The 26145-nt window shown below is 43.4% G+C and overlaps 1 protein-coding gene across 1 annotated transcript in view; it reads left to right on the plus strand.

Annotated features, from left to right (window-relative positions):
* The window catches only part of ENPP3 (ectonucleotide pyrophosphatase/phosphodiesterase 3), a 140642-nt gene that overhangs the window by 91599 nt on the left and 22898 nt on the right, over positions 1-26145 (plus strand). The window contains 6 exon segments of the mRNA XM_040430090.1: positions 386-394; positions 4147-4234; positions 5589-5755; positions 8114-8162; positions 8245-8399; positions 12389-12524. Of these exon segments, the coding sequence (XP_040286024.1) occupies positions 386-394; positions 4147-4234; positions 5589-5755; positions 8114-8162; positions 8245-8399; positions 12389-12524 (604 nt within the window).

A 26145-nucleotide genomic window follows, 5' to 3' on the forward strand; every position in this document is an offset into this window, starting at 1 on the left:
TTATCAGTTTAGTCGCTCTCCTCTGTACTTTTTCCAGCTGTAGTACGTCCTTTCTATGGACTGGTGCCCAGAACTGAATTGCATATTGCAGATAAGGCCGCACCAACGCTTTGTAAGGTGGTAATATTACATCCCTGCCCCGCGAGTCAATGCCTCGTTTAATGCATGACAATATCCTGGTGGCCTTAGAAGCAGCTGATTGACATTGTATGCTGTAATTTAATCTACCATCTACAAGGACACCCAAATCTTTCTCTATAAGTGACTCTCCCAGTGTTACATCACCTAGGACATATGAAGCACAGAGATTATTATTACCAAGATACAGAACTTTACATTTATCCACATTGCACCTCATTTGCCAAGTTGATGCCCAATCACTCAGAGTGTTCAAGTCAGCTTGTAGTATATGGACATCTTCCATAGACTGTACAGTACTACATAGCTTAGTATCATCTGCAAAAATAGAAATGGTGCTATTAATCTCGTCCTTGATATCATAAATAAATTAAATAATAGAGGACCCAGCACTGAACCTTGGGGTACACCACTTACCGTATAACCCAGGATCATTCTGAATAGGAATCATTGACCACAACTCTCTGGACATGGTCCTTCAGCCAGTTTTCAATCGAATTACAAACTATACTTTCCAAGCCTATAGACCTTACTTTACCTATTAAACATCTATGAGGGACAGTATCAAAAACCTTTGCAAAATCCAGAAACACTACATCCACAGCCGCTTCTCTGTCCATGCTACTACTCACCTCCTCATAAAAACAAATCAGGTTAGTCTGACAACTTCTGTTCTTGGTAAACCCATGTTGGTTATCACTTATAATAATATTATTTACAGTCACATACTCCTGTATATACCGTATTTTTCGCCCTATAAATTGCACTCCCCCCCCCCCCCAAAGTAGGAGGAAAATGGCAGTGCGTCTTATGGGGCGAAGACTGCCATTTTTACACTGATACACCGCCGACCGCAAGCTGCACAGCGCGGCCGGCATGTGTATCAGCGAGGAGAGAGAGGGGGCTGGGGGCCGGCCTTTAGTTTTGTAATGGCAGCAAGGCCCGGTGCAGTCACTGTATTCTATTGCACCGGGCCCCGCTCACTGTACTAATGCTATCTACTGTAACTGCAGGCAGGCAATGGTTAACTATAGATATGTTCGATCCAACACTGAGCAGCCTGTACTTACGATCATAGCAGGCTGGAGGCAGGAGGCAGGAGGCAGGGCAGGCGGGCACTGGCAGCGTGACTTGCTACGTCACGTGCCTCCTCCGCCCACTTTATGAAGGAAGCAGGCGGCGCAGGCACGTGACGTAGGAAGTTACGCTGCCAGTGCCCGCCCGCCCAGCCTCCTGCCTCCAGCATCCAGCCTGCTATGATCGTAAGTACAGGCTGCTCAGTGCTGGATCAAACATATCTATAGTTAACCATTGCATGCCTGCAGTTACAGTAGATACCATTAGTACAGTGAGCGGGGCCCGGTGCAATGGAATACAATGACTGCACTGGGCCCCCGCTGCCATTTAAAAACTAGTGTAGATGCCAGCCCCCACCCCCTGTATTGGGGGTCATTCACAGTGGCTGACACTGTTATGGGGGGATCTGTGGATGTCAAATAGCATAAGATGCTATTTATCTGTCATCCACAGATCCCCCCCATAACAGTGCCATCCACAGATGCCCCCATAACAGTGCCATCCACAGACCCCCATAACAGTGCCATCCACAGACCCCCATAACAGTGCCATCCACAGTCCCCATAACAGTGCCATCCACAGACCCCCATAACAGTGCCATCCACAGGCTACCATTAGTTCAAAGCCCACCAAAAGCACACCTTTTGGTTCAACTTATTATTATTTTCTTATTTTCCTCCTCAAAAACCTAGGTACGTCTTATAGGCAGGTGTGTCTTATAGGGCGAAAAATACAGTAGTCCCTTAAGAGTCCTTCAAACTATTTTCCCGCAACAGAAGTTAAACTAACTGGTCTATAATTACCTGTGAAGGACCTTGATCCTTTTTTGAATATGGGCACCACGTTTGCCTTGCGCCAGTCACTTGGCACTGTACCAGTACTTAGAGAATCTTTAAAAATTATAAACATGGGCACAGCAAAGACTGAACTGAGCTCTTTAAGCACTCTTGGGTGTAATCCATCAGCACCCAGAGCCTTGTTCACATTTACCCTATTTAACTTGTCTTGGACCATATCTACAGGTAGCCAAGTAAGTATATTACTGGATGTACTAACAGCCCCAGCACCACAGATATCAGCTCCTTTCTCTTCTTTTGTATATACAGAGCTAAAAAAAACATTTAGTAACCCTGCCTTTTCCTTATCTTCAGTGACTACCCCCCTTTACCATTATTTAGTTGACCTACCTGCTCAGACATAGGTTTTTTGCATTTCTATATTTAAAGGGATTCTGTCACCTCGTTTTAGGTTATAGAGCTGCGGACATGCACGGCTAGATCGCCGCTAGCATGTCCGCAATATACCGGTCCTATAGGGCTGTGTCATTTTATTTTGTTTAAAAAATGATTTTAGAGATATGTAAATGAGCCTTGTAAGGTGCCCAAGGGGCTGTACGAACCTTCCTGGAGCCCAGCCACGCCAGCCTGTGAAGGAGCCCAGCACCGCCTATATCCTCCGAATCTCCTCCTTTCGTCACAGTTAGATTGCTGTAATCTCACGATGTGCGAGCTTGTGCATGCGCAGTGCCGGTATAGTGTTCCTTCCCTGTGCTGGCATCCGCCTCAGGGAAGGAACTGTGCATGTGCGAGCTCGCGCATCGCGAGATTACGGCAATCTAACTGTGACGAAAGGAGGAGATTTGGAGGACATAAGCTGTGCTGGGCTCCTTCACAGGGGGGCCACGCCAGGAAGGTTCATACAGCCCCTTGGGCACCTTACAAGGCTCATTTACATATCTCAAAAATATTTTTTTTAACAAAATAAAAGGACACAGCCCTATAGGACCGGTATATTGCGGACATGCTAGCGGCGATCTAGCCGTGCATGTCCGCAGCTCTATAACCGAAAAAGAGGTGACAGAATCCTTAAAGAATTTTTTGGGATTTGTTTTGCTCTCTTTTGCCACCTGCTGTTCGTTTTGTATTTTTGCAAATTTTATCTCCTTTTTACAGATTTTATCAAGCCCTTTGTAATCTTGAAACGCTACAGCTGACCCCTCAGATTTTCTATTTTTAAATGCCCTTTTTTTTGTCTTTTATTGCCCTTTTTACAGTAGCTGTAAGCCATGGGGGTTTTAATTTTAGCCGTTTATACTTGTTACTTTAAGGAATACATTTTTAGTGCAATTACTCAATGTGGATTTAAAGCTCTCCCATTTATCCTCAGTATTATGTGACAGTAGGTGCTACCAGTCTATCCCCTCAAATGCTGCCATCAACCCAGGGAAATTAGCCTTTTTAATTCAGTGCCTTTGCTCTGCCTGACAGAGTTTGCTTCTTATAGTTCAGGGGGAATATGATTATGTTGTGGTCACTATTACCTAGTGTTCCTCGAACAGTAACATTTCCAACAAGCTCTGCATCATTAAAAATTACCAGATCCAACAGAGCATTGCCCCTAGTGGGGGCTTCTACAAACTGGCCCATAAAGTGGTCCTGCAGAAAGTTGAGGAATCTTCTCCCCTTTGTGATACATCATTATCCTTAGGCTGCAATGGGTAGTCTGTGACCACCATAATAGAGAAATACATACCTACGATTATTTTCGAAGAGCCATATGTTAACTTTGACTATGCAATACTGTCCATATGAATGCAGACATAAAACCACTTTCACACAGTAGATTTGGTTCATATTTTGTGTCAGTTCAAAATCGAAAATCAGGAGCAAACCACTGGAAACCACGATGTTGAAGCATATATTTTTGGAATTGCAGTCAATGGCAGATATGTCCAAATCTAGGGGTGTAATTATTATAGCATTCATTTAAAAATAAGATCCACCAAATAGATGCTCACTGTATGCCAACTCTTTTCACTGAGCCTGAGGCATCAGAAAGGGTACGTTGTTGGTCTACAGCTGCAATCCTTTTTTAGTAGTATACTTTAACATGGGGTGGAGAATAATACTCACTTATACATTATTGTTTCAGGCAATCTTTATAGGACATGGTCCAGGATTTCAAAAGGAAGTTGAAGTAGAGGCTTTCGAAAACATAGAACTCTATAACTTAATGTGTGGTAAGTTAGCACTGTGTTTTTGGCATATGCTTAAATTTTAAGGATATATATCTATAGCTGCATATCGAAGGCACATTAAAATACAAAATAAATGCAACAAAATTGATCACAGGTCAGCCCAGGGTGCCTTTTGTCTCTATAAAGTCATCAGCTTCTCTCCATGCTTATACCATGGAGGTGCACTTACAGAGGAAGTCTGGTGGTTAAATACTGGTTTGCCTGCAAGATCACCATGACTTAACTGTATGGAATGGTGACTAGGCTATGGACACCTTTGCATCCTTTGTGTAAAAAAACAAAAAAAAGCATATTTCAACTTGACTTGTAAGGCTATTTGCACACGACATATGATGGACTTTTTTTTTCACACTTCCGTTTTAAGACCAATGGTAGTCTATGGGGTTATTCACACAGCAGTTTTTTGATGGCCAGTAAATAACAAACATAAATAAATAGAACATGTTCTATCTTGTCTGTTTTTCACTGACCGGCTGGGTCCGTTTTTATCGTCCGTTTCTCAGAAAGGCAGCAGTGAAAAAAATGTCCATTAAAAATGGATAGTTTATCAGCCGTGTGCATGTAGTCTAAGCAATCTATTAAAATTATTATTTTTTTCGACACAAATCAGCTTAATAAGTCATTCACAAGACTAGACATCAGAGGGGCTGAAACCCCCCACCATCAGATGGCTAGTCTGGTGGATTTACCATAGGCACAGAAAGTAGAGCAAACAAACGTTTTTCACCCCTTTACACGGCGCCACCATCCTTTAGATCAGCAATATATAAAAAAAATAAAAGTGATTTGCTTTTTTAGATAAATTATTAAAATTCAATTTTTTTGCATTTAAAATTCAAATTACTAGCATATATATTCTCACCGGTTCAGGTAGTGGCTATGATGTCATATTATAAAAAATATATTAGATATACTGTATATATTAAAAACAATTTTCACTCACTTCACCCAGGAGGTACCGGATGGGATAAACTCAAAACACCCACCGGATCACCTCCTGCGCCTGGGTCGCCTATAAGATCCCACGGAATGACAGCAGTCCAGTCGAGCTTCTTGTCAATCGACTTTTATTCAAACCACAGGGTGGGGTGAAGGTATCTTGCTCTACGCGTTTCGGGGTATAAAGGACCCCTTCATCAGGAGCATATGACATCATACATCTTTTGGGGGGTATAAATAAAAAAAAAAGAAAAAAGATGCAAACATGTCTGAAGCCTTTACAGCCCTGGAAGCCATTGAATACAGTTACTGCTCATGTCTGCCCCCCAGTAGTCATACATTCATCTCAAAACATTTCATAGAAAGCCATTAACCTTTCATTATTGCTCTTAAACAGATTTGTTAAAAATTCATCCAGCTCCAAATAACGGAACCCACGGCAGCCTGAACCATTTACTTAAAGAACCTTTTTTTAATCCAACTCCTCCTCAAGATAAATCAGATCCATTAACCTGTGAATTCACACAGCCATCTTCTACTTTAGGCTGCAACTGCACAGATCTGGTAAGTGAACCCTGGCAGAAGATGACAGATGGATCATGGTTTATCCTTCATGTGCTAATTTTTATGTAGATAACTAATAATACATGGGAGGTGTTGTACAGAGAGGATAGGTATGGTAGTAGGGTCTGTGAGTGATGTTAATTACTCACAGTGGTGTTTGTCCTTTTCCAATGCTGCCAGCTGTGGTGAGGGGGCATATTAAGGTCTCCTGCCTGGTGGCGAGTGGGGTGCCCTTGGTTTTGGCAAGTACCCCTTTAAGCATCTTTGTGGTGGTATTGCAGTTCCAATGAAGACGCCAGTTTGAGGTAAAACAAGCAAACAGTTCTTTACTGGAAACGGTGGCAAAGTGCAAATACATCCTTTCACACCTGCGTCGGAAGCTTTGTTCTGTACTTCCATCACAGAACTAGTTGAAAATAGTAGAGTAAGAGGTCCTGCAAGCAGGACTTTTTTTCTCCACTAAAAAATGTTCTCCTGACTGGAAACCTAATGGATCCCATTATAGTCAATTCCTCCATTCCTGTCAGTTATTTGCCGAATCTGGCACTTGTGCTATTGTGCTATGGAGTCAGAAAGCCTTTGCAGGTGATCTCCACAGTCTTTTTATTATGCACCTCCTCTCTATGGCTGATTATCCATTATGTATCTCACTTGCTTCCTCAGAGGTTGGCATAAGGCTCTGTCAATTTTCCTTGCTGGCTGATGATTGCTCAGGGCTGTTTCTGGTCTTCTTCTCTCTCCCTATCTCTATCTCAACTGCCACTCACTCTCAGTTTCAACCTTTCCCTATGGGAAGGGTAAAGCACCTAGCATCTGTCTCTAAGCCCAATTAATCCTATTTGCAACCTCAAGTGCAAACTAAGTGCATTACATAGAGCAGGGGTAGGCAACCTCCGGCACTCCAGCTGTTTTCAAAGTACAACTTCCAGCATGCGTACTTCCTCTACTGTTCTCAGAACTTTCATGGAAAAGTAGTTTCATAACAGCTAAAATGCCGAAGGTTGCGGACCCCTGACATAGAGTAAAGACATCTTTAACCATTTATGCAGTGGGCCGTCAGGACTCTGAACAAGTGTCTGACTTTTCTCTGGCATATCACTGTGGTTTGGATATATGATAAGTAAATACAATGGAGAAATTAAAATTTGGTTTTGGGAAAGCCCTACATGGACCTAGTAAATGTGAACACAGCATATTAAAGGCAGTCTGTCAGCAGTTTGACAATGCTAAACTGGTGATAGTGCTAGGTAGGGGCTGGGGATAGAACAACAATGATACTTTTTGTGGCGTTTTTATTATCAGGTGTAGTGTGAATATGAACTTTTAGTTGGCATGGTATTGCTCCTGCTAGTGCTTCACTGCGTAGTGTTCTCTCTATTGAGCATCTTCACAGCCCCTTCCTTCTGATGTGAGTGGTGGCTGAAGCTACAGCTGTCACTCAGATGCAAGGGGTTGTGAAGCTGTTCAATGCAGAGACCACGTCATAGTGAAGCTTGGCCTCCGGTGCAGCTGCAGTAGCAGAACTTGGCAGAATAAATCTTCATATTCATACTACTCCTGATAATAAAACCCACAAAAGGCATGTTTGCACTGCCCTCCCTGGCCCCTACCTAGTGCATTCAGCAAATTAGGATGGTAAAACTGCAGACTTGTCTGGTTTGGCGGTCCGCAAATTGCGAATCCGCAAAACATGGATGCCCCCGTGTGCGTTCTGCAATTTTTGAAATGGTACATTATTGATCATTATACAAAGGATAACCTTAGTTTGCTGATGTATATGATTTGGAGATCAGACTTTGAATGATGGGAGAAATTACAACTGTATTTATCGCATGATGGCCACCACCACCACCCAACAGACTGCATTTATTTACAATGGGTCCTGTCAAGTTTTAATGTAGATTACAAAGCTTTGACTGCTGGGACAGCCCACGGAGTCAGCCTCTGATGGCAGTGTGAACTTAGCTTTAGGGCCCATTCACACTCCCATATATTTGAGTCCGCATCCGTTCCACAATTTTGTGAGAAGGGATGCAGACCCATTCATTTCAATGGGGCCACAAAAGATGCGAAAAGCACACAGTGTGGTGTCCGCACCCGTAACTTCCATTGCGTGGCCCCACAAAAAAGATAGGACATGTCCTATTCTTGTCCACAGTTGCAGGCAAGAATAGGCATTTCTATCATAGGGCAGTCCATTCCGTTCCGCAAAATGTGGAATGCACGCAGTATCCGTGTTTTGCGGATCCACAGTTTGCAGACCACGACAACGGACACGGCCGTCTGAATGAGTCCTTAGTCTGATTCATTAATGGGTGATCACCAAAGTAATGTCAATATTTCATTTTATTACATCAGGCTGATCAAGCAGAAGTCAATAGAAGATTAACCCTCACTCAAGAAAGCAGTGAGTAACATAAGAACTCTTTTGCCTTTTAAGGATGTATGTTTTTCTCTGTACTGACTATAATTGTATCTCTATTTTTCAGTAACTCAGTCAGAGGCAAAGAATTTGCCATATGGAAGGCCAAAAAATTTAATTGTTAATAGCACTTATTGCATCCTTAACCACGAAGGCTATGTGAGCGGATATAGTCACAATTTACTGATGCCTCTCTGGAGTGCCTATACTGTAGAACCGCAGGTAAGTGCTAACATGAAATGTGCCAACAAGTATTGACCAGGTATATATGCATCTGACTATATTTAGAATATTAATATTTTAGAATATTAGCCATTATCATACAGCATACAGAGAAGAGTTGATCACACAAGTATCTAACCATCTCACTGGAATATTAGCAGGGTTGTAGCTAAAGGCACATGGGCCCTGGTGCAAGATTTCAGCTTGGGCCCTTCTTCCCTCAGTGCTTTGTGGTCAGGGGCAGGGAAGCACATAGCCTTCAAGCTGCAAAAATTGAAACGGCACCCCCTCCCCATACCAAATTCTTGACCTTACCCCTTTCCTCCAGCCAGAGGTGTGACCTGTATGCACTTTCTATAATACCAGTGTCTTCATAGGTGTCACAGCGGTCTTTGGGCCCCCTCAGGCTCCTGGACCCGGTAGCGACTGCTACCTCTGTACCCCCTATAGCTACGCCCCTGGGTATTAGTCATAAGGATCAGTCATTTACAACATTAGTTTTCTAGATCATGCCTGTTCTGGGGACCACTTCTTATGATGTTTTAATACCGACCAACTCATCAGACTGATTACTAGACACACTGGGGCAGATAGGTAGCTGTAACAGGCAAAAGATGCAGAGATAAAGTTTGCAGCCAGCTCACCCTTCCTTGTGCTCCCAGGATCTGCGCTGCTCAGACTCTGCTTGTAAATGTGGAAAACTAAAGTAGAAAATAGTCCAGCATCTCAGAATCCATGCCATGAGTAAGGACATGGAACTTGTCCGAAACACGTAGACATTGTTTGGATCTTTTTGCAACTACTTGTTATGTATGGATTCTGAGATGCTGGACGATTTTTTACTTTAGTCTAAAGATGCACCAAATTTACTTTACTGAGATGCTGGACATAATTTTGTGTATGGCTAGACAATTATATCTACCTTTATACCATCTATTGGTTGACTTTGCAACAGAATACAGGCCCAGATTTACTAATAGTGGTACAAATTAGGGAGTCATTTATTAATATGAAATACACCTATATTAGGTGTATTTCAGGCGCAGATGGTGGTGCAATGGTTAGTTGCGCCACAATCTACAACTTTTCCCCGCTCACTCCAGGTCTGAAAAAGTGGGCGGGGAAGGGGATGGGCTGTCCAAATTTCAAAACTTTATTCAGCTGGTTTTTTTTGCTGCACTTTTTGCATCTGCATTTTTGGTGCATCCAGCTGTTAGCTGAAGGTCTATGGGAAATATGAAATTCAGGACACACAATTGTTTTTTAGCTCATGGTGTTTTTGTTAATTAGGTGGCTTTTTTTTTTTATTCACTACTTTTTAAAAACACAGTATGCTGTAGCGCTTACATTTTTTTCCAGACTTTTTTTTTTACATCTCCTTTACTACAGTGCACACTGCATTTTGTTTCCCTGGTGTTTATTTTCCCCTATAGTGAAAGAGATGTGGAAATGAAGAGGTTCAGCATGCTTTATTTTATTTTTTTAAAGAAGCAAGAAAGACAATAAACAACACCTAATTAACAAAAATGCCAGGAGCAAAAAAATTCTTGTCCTGTGTTTCATGTTTCCCATAGACCTTCACCTAACATCTGATGATGGTGTTCTTACCTGAAAAAATATGGCAAAAACGCAAGTGCAGAAAAATGCCACTAAAAAAACTATGTGTAACCACAGTCTTGTAGTATAAAGTGTATATAACAAAGAAACGTAGATGAAAAATTTATGAAACCCAACTGGTTATCACTGTTAAGCAAACGGGCATAAACATTTTGTGACCTCAGAACAAGACTGAAGCTGGAATAATTGGTGCCAAATATCTTCGGCTAGAAATGGAGAAATAGAGAAAGAGTTGACTTAAACAAGGACAGAAGAAAAAGTCTCATTTCTGTGTATATGACTTGGCGCCATGAGCAAGGTGCAAACATCTGTTCATTTTGGTGCACATGTTGATATTTGATGTGCAATAAAAGTTTTTTTCAGAGATTCTAATATTGATGACCTCTGCACAGGATAGGTCATCAATATAAGATCAGCAGGGGTCCGACAACAGACTCTCTGCTGATCAGCTGTTTGAGGAGGCTCCGACACTTTAGTAAAAGCCACGGCCTACTCACAGCTTACCAAGCACAGTGCCATCCATTAGATAGTGGCTGTGTTGGTAATGCAGCTCAGTCTCATTAACTTGAAAGGGCAGTGTCTAGGCCACATTACAGATGAATGTGACATTACTGGCCTACAAAGAGGCCGTGATGCTCACTGGTCTCTTCCAACAGCAGATTGGTGGGGGTGCCAGGGGTCAGACCCCAGCCAATCTGTTCATGACCTATCTTAAGGATAGGTTTCAATTTCTAAATCTTAAATAACCCCTTTAACATGTAAGTGTCCTTGCAGTTTATTTTTAATATTGTGTATGGACAGGGATGTTAAACGTTTTTCTAATATACTTTATCAGTGAAATATGTTTCTTTGTACTAGAAAACAGGGATCAGAGTCTTCTTAGCAAAGCTGTAACTAAGCATTACAAAGGAGAGTCTGTCTTCAGTTTTCAGTTCTACTGAGCACTGAAGATGCCTGTGTGAAACAGAGAGGCCTCCAGCCTCCAGTCCCTGACAATGTACCCTATTACAGCCCATCTCCCTGCCTATCTGACTTGTTACACACAGACATCTTCAGCCTGAAGACTGACTCTCCTTAGCAATGCTCATTTAGATCTTTCCTAAGAAGACTCTTTATGCCCTATTTTCTTGTTCAAAATAACATCTTTCCCTGACAAAGTATATTACAAAATTGTTTAACACAATTGTCCCTACAAAATATAAAAAATTAACCAAAACATGTACACCAACAAAACTGGTGCATTATCATCCAGATTCTAGGCACAAACCTGTTAATACATCTGCCTCACTGTGTCAAAATTATGGTGTAAAATCGTGTATCTTAAGCTGCACACCCTTTCCACTGGTCATGCCCCTTTCCAGCTAAACCATGCCTTATGGCAGGCAAGACACAATAGATTACTTACTCTTTTTGGCTTACTTGCTTTATAAACATGTCTAAAATGAGATGCACCTAATTCTTCCAAAAATGTCCCAATTTTGGTGTAAGTTGTTGCAGAATTTAGGTGCACCTGCAATAGTAAATGAGGGTCACTGTAACTATAAAGCATCACTTGGAAAAAACTTTTAAATAAATAGGTATAATATTCTATCAGTGACATCAAAATGCTCCTTTACAAAGGCCAACTGTACAGGCAGTTATCGGGTACGTTAGAGGAGGTGAAAGCTACATTTACATGCAGCAACCATCTTTTTTATATGGGGACGAGCGATCACTCATCCCCATATGGATTCATTGTTTCTGGTGTACACATCAATGATACTTTCACCGACTCGGTGGCACCTTTTACACTGGTCAGTTATCTGACGGACATTTGTTCCCAGTAATTGGCCCATGATGAGGGACCTTACTATACAGAAGATTGGAAGCACAATGAATGATAAAATTATACTCAAAAATATATTCTTACTCTATTTTACCCAGTAATCTTTAGTATGGTAGCATAGTAGCTGGTATACATAGTGTTATGTTAGTTGCATTCCATGAGCACGTCCCTAATGGGCAATGTGATCTCATCAATCACTTGTCACAAACATGTTCAAATCTGCAAACATCTTGAGATGTGCCCTACCTAATTACATCATGCTACAGCCTGAGACTGGCGATTGTCTGCCTGACGTTTGACGTCCACTTGTAGGACTGAGTGACTAAGTTCATAGCACAGAACCCTCTTTCATTTACTTTCCAGTTGGCTCACTGAAGTCATAAACATTACATTTAGTAATATTCCAATGAGAAACCAAACATTTTTCAGTCTCTTATCATTACTAAGAATGGAAGAATTTAGAAACATGACAAGAAAACCAGCATTACCTGATGAATGAAGTATATGGATTAAATGACATTTGGGTTTTGTGATTGTCCTGTATCAGGGAGACGGAGCGTTTCTTCCTCCTACGTTATCAGACTGTCTGCGACCTGATGGTAGAGTCCCAGAGGCAAACAGCCAAAAATGCTCAGACTACAAGACAGGGATGAATGTAACCCACAGCTTCCTCCATCCTCCCAGTAAGTACATTTCTTTAAATAGGGATTTGCAAAAGCTTTAATCATCTGGATGTGGCTGAGCAAGAAGTCTAAACCTATTACAGAACAACAGTTTTGCCAGGTCTGGGCGCTGATGTGGACTGGCAAGGGATGCATCCTGCATGGTTCTTGTTAAAAAGACACAGACTTCTTACAGCTTAAGCATCACAATGGGTTCTACATGAAGAGGCATGCAGAGCTTGAATGATGGAATGATTAGAGTCCATATTTAACAGATTTAGTTTAGGGCTTTGAAGGTACTTTCCATTATTGAAGTCTACAAATCTGAAAATGGTTTAATCCTTTAAAATGTTTTGATATACAATAGTTTTAATATCACAGTACAATTTCATGACCCTACAGCAGTGTTATTCTGATGGAAGGAACATACCCCGGAAAATACGATTGTCACACGTCACTAAAGATGAGAGAATTTCTCAATTTGCCAAATTTTCCCCAAAAATTCGGTTTGATCCAAATTTATTTATTTCCTGGCTGCAGAGAGCCTTTATAGGGGTGTAGAACACTGTGCCTTGCAGTAACACGCATAGGGAGTCTGCTGTGGTAGTGAAACAATACTGTAAGCCAGTATGACATGCAGATGACAGGCGTCGCTCTTAGAATCGCTGCACATGTCACTTATTTGGGCACTGTTAATATATAAAAATTCAGGGTAATCAGCACCTGTATTACTTACAAGCGCTCAGTAGCAGAGAGGAGGGAGGAGGCAGGCCGGGAGGACGGGAGCTGGCAGCGTGAGCCACTACGTCACTTTATGAATGAAGCAGGCGGCGTGGGTGCATGACGTAGTGACTCACGCTGCCAGCGCCCGTCCTCCCGGCCTGCCTCCTCCCTCCTCTCTGCTACTGAGCGCTTGTAAGTGATATAGGCGCTGATTACCCTGAATTTTTATATATTGACAATGCCTACAATTATAGATAAGATTATATACAGTGAGCGGGGCCCGTGTAGTAGAATACAGTCACTGCACGGGCCCCGCTGTCATTATAAAACCAGATGCGACCCCCACCCCCTGTATTGGGGGTCATTCACACTACAGGGACACTGTTATGGAGGGGATCTGTGGATGACACATAGCATAAGATGCTATATATGTGTCACCCACAGACCCCCCCATAACAGTGTCATCCACATATCCCCATAACAGTGCACTCCATAGACCCCAATAAGAGCCATCCACAGATCCCCCATAACAGTGTTACCCACAGATCCCCCCATAAGTGTCACCCACAGATCCCCCATAAGTGTCACCCACAGATCCCCCCATACCAGTGTCACCCACAGATCCCCCCATAACAGTGTCACCCACAGGTCCCCCATAACAGTGTCACCCACAGATCCCCCCATAACAGTGTCACCCACAGATCCCCCATAACAGTGTCACCAACAGATCCCCCATAACAGTGTCACCCACAGATCCCCCCATAACAGTGTCACCCACAGATCCCCCATAACAGTGTCACCCACAGATCCCCCATAACAGTGTCACCCACATATCCCCCCATAACAGTGTCACCCACAGATCCCCCCATAACAGTGTCACCCACAGATCCCCCCATAACAGTGTCACCCACAGATCCCCCCATAACAGTGTCACCCACAGATCCCCCTATAACAGTGTCACCCACAGATCCCCCATAACAGTGTCACCCACAGATCCCCCCATAACAGTGTCACCCACAGATCCCCCCATAACAGTGTCACCCACAGATCCCCCATAACAGTGTCACCCACAGATCCCCCATAACAGTGTCACCCACAGATCCCCCATAACAGTGTCACCCACAGATCCCCCATAACAGTGTCATCCACAGACCACCATTAGTTCAAAACCCACCAAAAGCACACCTTTTGGTTCAAAATATATTTTTTCTTATTTTCCTCCTCAAAAACCTAGGTGCGTCTTATGGGCAGGTGCGTCTTATAGGGTGAACAAATTCAGTATATTTGCCGTTCACCGGAGCAGTTATATATTCTAAAGCCCTTTTTGGCGTGTATTAGTGGCAAAAAAAAAAATATTATTTGCAGTTCAGCGGTGCAGTTATAAGTTCTAAAGCCCTTTTTGGCATGTATCGTAGCAAAAATATATATATTTTTGCTGTTCAGCAGTGCAGTTATATGTTCTAATGCCCTTTTTGGCGTGTATTAGTGACAAAAAATATATATTTGACGTTCAGCGGTGCAGTTATATGTTCTAAAGCCCTTTTTGGCGTGTATTAGTGCCAAAAAATATATATTTGACGTTCAGCGGTGTAGTTATATGTTCTAAAGCCTTTTGTGGCGTGTATAAGTGGAAAAAAATAAGGGCCTATTTGTCGTTCAGCAGTGCAGCTATATGTTCTAAAACCTTTTTTGGCGTGTATTAGTGGAAAAACAATATATATTATTTGCGGTTCAGCGGTACAGTTATATGTTCTAAAGCCCATTTTTGGCATGTATTAGTGGAAAAAAAGGGCTTATTAGTAGGGATGAGCGAACCCGAACTGTATAGTTCGGGTTCGTACCGAATTTTGGGGTGTCCGTGACACGGACCCGAACCCGAACATTTTCGTAAAAGTCCGTGTTCGGGTTCGGTGTTCGGCGCTTTCTTGGCGCTTTTTGAAAGGCTGCAAAGCAGCCAATCAACAAGCGTCATACTACTTGCCCCAAGAGGCCATCACAGCCTTGCCTACTATTGGCATGGCTGTGATTGGCCAGTGCAGCATGTGACCCAGCCTCTATATAAGCTTGGGTCACGTTGCGCTGCACGTCACTCTGCTGATTCAAGCATAGGGAGAGGTTGCAGCTGCGACGTTAGGGCGAGATTAGGCAGTGATTAACTCCTCCAAAAGACTTCATTCTGTGATCGATCTGCAGCTGTGGATCATTGAAGTGCTAGTATTGACTTGCTCACTTTTTTGAGGTTGCCCAGAGCGTTTTTAGATCACTTTTTTTCTGGGGTGATAGGCGGCCATTTTGTGACTTGTGGTGCGCCAGCACAAGCTATCACCAAGTGTATTTAACCATCAATAGTGTGGTTATTTTGTGCTATATCCTACATCAGCTGCAGGCTGAGCCTGTGTCACCGAAGTGCATTTAACCATCAACAGTCTGGTTATTTTTTGCCCATATACTACATCTGGTGCAGGCTGAGCCTGTGTCACCCAAGTGCATTTAACCATCAACAGTGTGGTTATTTTTTGGCCATATACTACATCAGGGGCAAGTTGAGCCTGTCACTAAGCGCCTAAAAAATAGACCTGACATTTCTATTCAAGCAAATCTGTACTGTTTTAGCTGGTCAAGTTATTTGTAGTGACCGTAAAAGCACACTTTTTTTTCTGGGTTGAAAAACTATTCCCAAATTTGCCATTCTCCAAATAACTAGTTTCTGGTATTTGAGGCCTACTTGAAATCTATCCCAAAAAGGATATCTTACATTGAAGGTACTGATAGTGTCATTCAGAAAAACCTAAGACACACGCTACCGTGCAGATAGAAGTCTGATTCTGAGATTAAACCTTAACCTGTCACACAGTGCAAAAAAAAAACAGGTCTCACATTTCTATTCAAGCAAATCTGTACTGTTTTAGATGGTCAAGTTATTTGTAGTGACCGTAAAAGCACACTTTTTTTTCTGGGTTGAAAAACTATTCCCAAATTTGCCATTCTCAAAATAACTAGTTTCTGGTATTGGAGGCCTACTTGAAATCTATCCCAAAAAGGATATCTTACATTGAAGGTACTGATAGTGTCATTCAGAAAAACCTAAGACACACGCTACCGTGCAGATAGAAGTCTGATTCTGAGATTAAACCTTTACCTGTCACACAGTGCAAAAAAAAACAGGTCTCACATTTCTATTCAAGCAAATCTGTACTGTTTTAGCTGGTCAAGTTATTTGTAGTGACCGTAAAAGCACACTTTTTTTTCTGGGTTGAAAAACTATTCCCAAATTTGCCATTCTCAAAATAACTAGTTTCTGGTATTGGAGGCCTACTTGAAATCTATCCCAAAAAGGATATCTTCCATTGAAGGTACTGATAGTGTCATTCAGAAAAACCTAAGACACACGCTACCGTGCAGATAGAAGTCTGATTCTGTGATTAAACCTTAACCTGTCACACAGTGCAAAAAAAAAACAGGTCTCACATTTCTATTCAATGGTCTGCCGGGTGTTCACTCCAAGGTCAGGGAAGTCACGCCTGCGGCCACCCCGTTTTCCGAGGGATATGTCCTGAAATCCAGCTGAAAGCTGCAGAACATCAGTCGGAGGTCTCTCCACTACTGGCGGGCCTCTCTGGCGCCCTCTTCCCACAAGCAAAGGCTCAGCTGGTGGCTGCTGGGGTCTTTCAATGCGTCTAGGTTCTTGAGCCTCTTGCTCCTGTCCAGGCTGTCCTTGGCTGGGCTGCCCCCTGGCACGTGCTCTTCCGCGGGCTCTGGCTCGTCCACTCATCTTCTATTCCTGAGAGGATATAAACCGCTAATAAGGTCAATCTGCCGCCTAGCAGCTCCGCCGTGGCACAATCACCTCAGAACTCACACACTGGTGACTTTAGGTATCTTCACTGGTCACTTTGAGCAAAATGATGACATCCGAGTCACGGCACCAAATGTAACCCTCTTTTCCTTGCACCATCTGCGACACCTCCAGCTTTCACACTCACTCGGTCACCAGCTCCTCCAGGCATAAACTCTAAGTGGACTCTAAGGGACGACACTCAGGTCTTCTGTGGTTTAAAGCTTTATTGAGGTGGAGTGCACTTGGCTGGAGCCTGTAATACAACAGGGAAACACTGCCACTATGTGGTATACAGCCAGGTCACCAGCCCACCTATATCATAACAGGCAGTCATTATATTACATTCCCACATACATGTTACAGGATATAACAAAGCATACAGAAAAACGAACAAGAGAAAATCATTTACAAAGATATTGCAGCAGGGTGACCTGGAATACAGCATATCTTGCAGCCATTTTAGGAAGAACACATGGCTCTCTAACTGTACATCATCTACTCAGCCTAGCATGTGCTGCAGGGTTTAAAGGCTGCTAAAAAACATACAGTCACCTCTTTACATTCTACAGAACTATTATGGGTATATATTATAACTTTTTACAATAGATAAATGAACTTTAGCTTTAGAGAACTTAGACATAGATCCTACCTCCTTCACAGTAAATGTCTGCACTGAGGAGACCAAACCAAGTAGCAGAATACACAGGGGGCTTTCTGGAAGAGTCCACTGTAAAGACTCTGTCTGTTAAAACTTTCCTCAGTTATCTAATAGCACATTTGAAGAGGTTTATTTAGCATGTCCTGACTCTCTGCTAACAGCTTATGAATATATGGAACTATATTTAACAAGTGATCATTGCTGCAGCTCGTGTATATTTGTATGACCCTATTGCAAACCTGCAGACTGGATATTTGGTGAAACTTCATGTGGTTCATATCGACTGTACTACACCACTGACTTGGTGCCTGGGCCTAAATATGTGACAGTGGCCTGTTCCAGTGGTGGGTGACGTGATGCCTGATTCTCTGCTATGACATGAAGACAGATTCTGTGCTGACATAAGGCCAGATTCTCTGTTACGGGACCTCTCTCCTCTGCCTGGGCCTAAATGTGTGACAGTGGCCTGTTCCAGTGGTGGGTGACGTGAAGCCTGATTCTCTGCTATGACATGAAGACTGATTCTGCGCTGACATAAAGCCAGATTCTCTGTTACGGGACCTCTCTCCTCTGCCTGGGTGCCTGGGCCTAAATGTGTGACAGTGGCCTGTTCCAGTGGTGGGTGACGTGATGCCTGATTCTCTGCTATGACATGAAGACAGATTCTGTGCTGACATAAGGCCAGATTCTCTGTTACGGGACCTCTCTCCTCTGCCTGGGCCTAAATGTGTGACAGTGGCCTGTTCCAGTGGTGGGTGACGTGAAGCCTGATTCTCTGCTATAGAAGTAAATTTGAGGCACACAATTTTTCAATTTGTAATAGGGGCATTTATTCATTAGCATATAATGCTGTCATCCATAGGCCCAATCTTTTTCAGATTATGCACATATTGGCAGAAACCGTACGTTTCGGTCGCGCAGGACCTTCATCTGCGGTTTTATCTACAATACAATAATGGACATGAGCTGGATCGTAGCATATATAGCAATGGAATTTAAATACATGGTGATATTTTTTATATAAAAAAATCATAGAAAAAATCAAGTGTCATAGAAAAATTCAAACAAAAAAGGGGGGGAAAAATTCCTTGGAGAATTATCATACATTGCATAAGGGGTATGTGGAACACACTGTGCACATCAGATACATCAAACGATAGCAATATGGGTAAAGAGCATGTCATAGCCTTCTAATAGCCAAGTGGACCATGTCTATAGTGAAATTAGTATCAAATTAAGGTACTGATGTGTTACAATGTGCACCATTCACCCCTGCCCTATAATAGTATAACGTATATACAGTCACCACCAAAAGAGTAACCACATATAATAACATATAATCATAATCCCTCATAGTGTATAGCCTAGCCCTTTAAATATGGTGTCCTGATCGGTAGTAGTCCGGAATGTGGAAGAACATGCTGGTATAACAGCCCATGCTGAGGTCTTGTATAGCAGGCCAGTATATAAACATATGAAGAAGGCAGAAGCTGAAAAGAAAGACATCTTATTAGGGTTATATAACAGCAAACTGTACCTGCTCAGACGGATGTGAGTGGGTGAGGCGCTGGATGCATGGTGTGTGTTTGAAGCGACCGTGTTTAAATATGTATGGGCTGCCTGGAGGTTCCGGTCACATGAGCGGATGTCATGTGATGATAGGGGCAGGCTTATGCGTTCCACTCTGTTATTTGCGTTCCACTGGGAGGTTACTGGAAGTTCCGGTCATGTGACCGCAGGTCACATGATCGCTATGGGAAGTGTATGTGCGTTCCAGCTGGATTAGAACGCAAACGCTGTGTTCCATTGTATTTATCTCCACTGACCAGCCATAGAAGGGGATCGTTAGTGAATATTGGACTATATGGAGTTATAGAGGCTTGGCGATGCTATGTTGCTACTGTGGTCTAATTTTTAACTGAGATAAATAACATAGGAAATGTAATGTGGTACAAAATCAAGTTGTGTTAAATGTATAAGATGGGAAATATATAATCATAAATATAAGCAGCTATAACTATAATCGAGGGTAGGTGGTAGGTAAAGAATAATGGGAAGAGAGGGAGGGCAGGGAAAAAGGGAGGGAGGGAGGGGAGGGGGAAGTCAGTCTCACCCACACCCGTTGTAGACAAAAAACAATTTTCAGCGAGTCTGTGGAAAGAAGAAAGATATTTAGAACATCTCCAATTATAATAACGACAGATAATAAATACGACATGGACATCAGATATTGGTAAGAGGACATGAGGACCAATTGAGTATTGATTCAAGCATTAATAAAAAAATCGCATTCCCGATTCAAGCCGTTCGGTGAAAGTGTTCCTAATTTATGGATCCAGAAAGCCTCCTTCTGCTTGAGGAGAAGAGTCCGGTTGCCGCCCCTCCTGGGTCGGTCCACTTGTTCTAAAATTTGGAACCGAAGTTGCGAAATTTGATGCTTCTTCTCAAGGAAATGGTGTGGAATGGGCAGAAAATTGTGTTGAAGTCTAATAGTAGACTTATGTTTACTTATTCTGTCTCGCACATGTTGGGTAGTCTCCCCAACATATGCGAGGCCACATGGACATTTTATCAAGTATACAACGTAACTGGATTCGCAAGTGTAAAACCCTTGAATGGCAAATGTCTGTCCAGTACGTGGATGTGTGACATATTCTCCCTTCGTCACGTTGGAACACTGTGCACAGTGTAAACAGGGATATGTGCCGTTGCGCTTACTCCGTAGGTAAGTCTGTGTTGGTAGTCTGGTAAGGCTCCCTATATCCGCTCGAACTAGTTTATCCCGAATATTGGGGGGTCTTTTGTAGCAGGTCAAAAGAGGTTGTTGGAATTCCTCTATTCCTGGGTAGGATTTGGCTAGCACGGACCAATTTTGTTTAAAAGCCTGCTGAATCTTTGGCATAAGTGGATGGTATGTGGTTATGCATGCTACCCTCTTTTGATTTGTTGGGCGTGGTTTATGAGTCTCATTAAGGCTGTTAAGGGCTTTCTTTAAAATGGTGTCGGGATACCCCCTATTTTGAAATTTTTGGGTCATAGTCTCAAGGCGTTCGGTCTTGGCTACTTCCTTAGTGACAATTCGGTTGACTCGTGTATATTGAGATCGCGGTAGGGAGTCTTTTGTAGCTCGTGGGTGGCAGCTCTCATAATGTAACAAACTGTTACGGTCGGTGGGTTTGCTATAGAGATCTATAGTTAGTGTTCCTGCCGGGTCTATTTGGACAAGTGTGTCTAGAAAGCTAATTTCTTCTTTGCTGGTGTGAGAAGTGAAGCCTAGTTCGCTGTATACCTGGTTCAGGTTCTCCACAAAATTATTTATAGTGGCTATTGGTCCTCTCCAGATGCAGAAGACATCATCTATGAAGCGGTACCATACATCTGCAAATTGGCGGAAGAGGGGATTTGTATATACGAAGTCTTCTTCAAATGCCGCCATGAAGGCATTGGCATAGGGAGGGGCCCTCCCTATGCCAATGCCTTCATGGCGGCATTTGAAGAAGACTTCGTATATACAAATCCCCTCTTCCGCCAATTTGCAGATGTATGGTACCGCTTCATAGATGATGTCTTCTGCATCTGGAGAGGACCAATAGCCACTATAAATAATTTTGTGGAGAACCTGAACCAGGTATACAGCGAACTAGGCTTCACTTCTCACACCAGCAAAGAAGAAATTAGCTTTCTAGACACACTTGTCCAAATAGACCCGGCAGGAACACTAACTATAGATCTCTATAGCAAACCCACCGACCGTAACAGTTTGTTACATTATGAGAGCTGCCACCCACGAGCTACAAAAGACTCCCTACCGCGATCTCAATATACACGAGTCAACCGAATTGTCACTAAGGAAGTAGCCAAGACCGAACGCCTTGAGACTATGACCCAAAAATTTCAAAATAGGGGGTATCCCGACACCATTTTAAAGAAAGCCCTTAACAGCCTTAATGAGACTCATAAACCACGCCCAACAAATCAAAAGAGGGTAGCATGCATAACCACATACCATCCACTTATGCCAAAGATTCAGCAGGCTTTTAAACAAAATTGGTCCGTGCTAGCCAAATCCTACCCAGGAATAGAGGAATTCCAACAACCTCTTTTGACCTGCTACAAAAGACCCCCCAATATTCGGGATAAACTAGTTCGAGCGGATATAGGGAGCCTTACCAGACTACCAACACAGACTTACCTACGGAGTAAGCGCAACGGCACATATCCCTGTTTACACTGTGCACAGTGTTCCAACGTGACGAAGGGAGAATATGTCACACATCCACGTACTGGACAGACATTTGCCATTCAAGGGTTTTACACTTGCGAATCCAGTTACGTTGTATACTTGATAAAATGTCCATGTGGCCTCGCATATGTTGGGGAGACTACCCAACATGTGCGAGACAGAATAAGTAAACATAAGTCTACTATTAGACTTCAACACAATTTTCTGCCCATTCCACACCATTTCCTTGAGAAGAAGCATCAAATTTCGCAACTTCGGTTCCAAATTTTAGAACAAGTGGACCGACCCAGGAGGGGCGGCAACCGGACTCTTCTCCTCAAGCAGAAGGAGGCTTTCTGGATCCATAAATTAGGAACACTTTCACCGAACGGCTTGAATCGGGAATGCGATTTTTTTATTAATGCTTGAATCAATACTCAATTGGTCCTCATGTCCTCTTACCAATATCTGATGTCCATGTCGTATTTATTATCTGTCGTTATTATAATTGGAGATGTTCTAAATATCTTTCTTCTTTCCACAGACTCGCTGAAAATTGTTTTTTGTCTACAACGGGTGTGGGTGAGACTGACTTCCCCCTCCCCTCCCTCCCTCCCTTTTTCCCTGCCCTCCCCCCCTTCCCATTATTCTTTACCTACCACCTACCCTCGATTATAGTTATAGCTGCTTATATTTATGATTATATATTTCCCATCTTATACATTTAACACAACTTGATTTTGTACCACATTACATTTCCTATGTTATTTATCTCAGTTAAAAATTAGACCACAGTAGCAACATAGCATCGCCAAGCCTCTATAACTCCATATAGTCCAATATTCACTAACGATCCCCTTCTATGGCTGGTCAGTGGAGATAAATACAATGGAACACAGCGTTTGCGTTCTAATCCAGCTGGAACGCACATACACTTCCCATAGCGATCATGTGACCGCAGGTCACATGACCGGAACTTCCAGTAACCTCCCAGTGGAACGCAAATAACAGAGTGGAACGCATAAGCCTGCCCCTATCATCACATGACATCCGCTCATGTGACCGGAACCTCCAGGCAGCCCATACATATTTAAACACGGTCGCTTCAAACACACACCATGCATCCAGCGCCTCACCCACTCACATCCGTCTGAGCAGGTACAGTTTGCTGTTATATAACCCTAATAAGATGTCTTTCTTTTCAGCTTCTGCCTTCTTCATATGTTTATATACTGGCCTGCTATACAAGACCTCAGCATGGGCTGTTATACCAGCATGTTCTTCCACATTCCGGACTACTACCGATCAGGACACCATATTTAAAGGGCTAGGCTATACACTATGAGGGATTATGATTATATGTTATTATATGTGGTTACTCTTTTGGTGGTGACTGTATATACGTTATACTATTATAGGGCAGGGGTGAATGGTGCACATTGTAACACATCAGTACCTTAATTTGATACTAATTTCACTATAGACATGGTCCACTTGGCTATTAGAAGGCTATGACATGCTCTTTACCCATATTGCTATCGTTTGATGTATCTGATGTGCACAGTGTGTTCCACATACCCCTTATGCAATGTATGATAATTCTCCAAGGAATTTTTCCCCCCCTTTTTTGTTTGAATTTTTCTATGACACTTGATTTTTTCTATGATTTTTTTATATAAAAAATATCACCATGTATTTAAATTCCATTGCTATATATGCTACGATCCAGCTCATGTCCATTATTGTATTGTAGATAAAACCGCAGATGAAGGTCCTGCGCGACCGAAACGTACGGTTTCTGCCAATATGTGCATAATCTGAAAAAGATTGGGCCTATGGATGACAGCATTATATGCTAATGAATAAATGCCCCTATTACAAATTGAAAAATTGTGTGCCTCAAATTTACTTCTATATTTACCGGCTATTCATAGCCCTTGATTGGCACCTAAACGCTGAACTAATAGAGTGCGGTTCTCAAATTCTTTAAACATTTGATTCTCTGCTATGACATGAAGACTGATTCTGCGCTGACATAAGGCCAGATTCTCTGTTACGGGACCTCTCTCCTCTGCCTGGGTGCCTGGGCCTAAATGTGTGACAGTGGCCTGTTCCAGTGGTGGGTGACGTGATGCCTGATTCTCTGCTATGACATGAAGACAGATTCTGTGCTGACATAAGGCCAGATTCTCTGTTACGGGACCTCTCTCCTCTGCCTGGGCCTAAATGTGTGACAGTGGCCTGTTCCAGTGGTGGGTGACGTGAAGCCTGATTCTCTGCTATGACATGAAGACTGATTCTGCGCTGACATAAGGCCAGATTCTCTGTTACGGGACCTCTCTCCTCTGCCTGGGTGCCTGGGCCTAAATGTGTGACAGTGGCCTGTTCCAGTGGTGGGTGACGTGATGCCTGATTCTCTGCTATGACATGAAGACAGATTCTGTGCTGACATAAGGCCAGATTCTCTGTTACAGGACCTCTCTCCTCTGTCTGGGTGCCGGGGCCTAAATGTGTGACAGTGGCCTGTTCCAGTGGTGGGTGACGTGATGCCTGATTCTCTGCTATGACATGAAGACAGATTCTGTGCTGACATAAGGCCAGATTCTCTGTTACGGGACCTCTCTCCTCTGCCTGGGCCTAAATGTGTGACAGTGGCCTGTTCCAGTGGTGGGTGACGTGAAGCCTGATTCTCTGCTATGACATGAAGACTGATTCTGCGCTGACATAAAGCCAGATTCTCTGTTACGGGACCTCTCTCCTCTGCCTGGGCCTAAATGTGTGACAGTGGCCTGTTCCAGTGGTGGGTGACGTGATGCCTGATTCTCTGCTATGACATGAAGACAGATTCTGTGCTGACATAAGGCCAGATTCTCTGTTACGGGACCTCTCTCCTCTGCCTGGGCCTAAATGTGTGACAGTGGCCTGTTCCAGTGGTGGGTGACGTGAAGCCTGATTCTGCGCTGACATAAGGCCAGATTCTCTGTTACGGGACCTCTCTCCTCTGCCTAAGTGCCTGGGCCTAAATGTGTGACAGTGGCCTGTTCCAGTGGTGGGTGACGTGATGCCTGATTCTCTGCTATGACATGAAGACAGATTCTGTGCTGACATAAGGCCAGATTCTCTGTTACGGGACCTCTCTCCTCTGCCTGGGCCTAAATGTGTGACAGTGGCCTGTTCCAGTGGTGGGTGACGTGAAGCCTGATTCTCTGCTATGACATGAAGACTGATTCTGCGCTGACATAAGGCCAGATTCTCTGTTACAGGACCTCTCTCCTCTGTCTGGGTGCCGGGGCCTAAATGTGTGACAGTGGCCTGTTCCAATGGTGGGTGACGTGATGCCTGATTCTCTGCTATGACATGAAGACAGATTCTGTGCTGACATAAGGCCAGATTCTCTGTTACGGGACCTCTCTCCTCTGTCTGGGTGCCGGGGCCTAAATGTGTGACAGTGGCCTGTTGCAGTGGTGGGTGACGTGATGCCTGATTCTCTGCTATGACATGAAGACAGATTCTGTGCTGACATAAGGCCAGATTCTCTGTTACGGGACGTCTCTCCTCTGTCTGGGTGCCGGGGCCTAAATGTGTGACAGTGGCCTGTTCCAGTGGTGGGTGACGTGATGCCTGATTCTCTGCTATGACATGAAGACAGATTCTGTGCTGACATAAGGCCAGATTCTCTGTTACGGGACCTCTCTCCTCTGCCTGGGCCTAAATGTGTGACAGTGGCCTGTTCCAGTGGTGGGTGACGTGAAGCCTGATTCTCTGCTATGACATGAAGACTGATTCTGCACTGACATAAGGCCAGATTCTCTGTTACGGGACCTCTCTCCTCTGCCTGGGTGCCTGGGCCTAAATGTGTGACAGTGGCCTGTTCCAGTGGTGGGTGACGTGATGCCTGATTCTCTGCTATGACATGAAGACAGATTCTGTGCTGACATAAGGCCAGATTCTCTGTTACAGGACCTCTCTCCTCTGCCTGGGCCTAAATGTGTGACAGTGGCCTGTTCCAGTGGTGGGTGACGTGAAGCCTGATTCTCTGCTATGACATGAAGACTGATTCTGCGCTGACATAAGGCCAGATTCTCTGTTACGGGACCTCTCTCCTCTGCCTGGGTGCCTGGGCCTAAATGTGTGACAGTGGCCTGTTCCAGTGGTGGGTGACGTGAAGCCTGATTCTCTGCTATGACATGAAGACTGATTC

Source organism: Bufo bufo, chromosome 4 (assembly GCF_905171765.1).
Source record: "Bufo bufo chromosome 4, aBufBuf1.1, whole genome shotgun sequence".
Classification (NCBI taxonomy): Eukaryota; Metazoa; Chordata; class Amphibia; order Anura; family Bufonidae; genus Bufo; species Bufo bufo.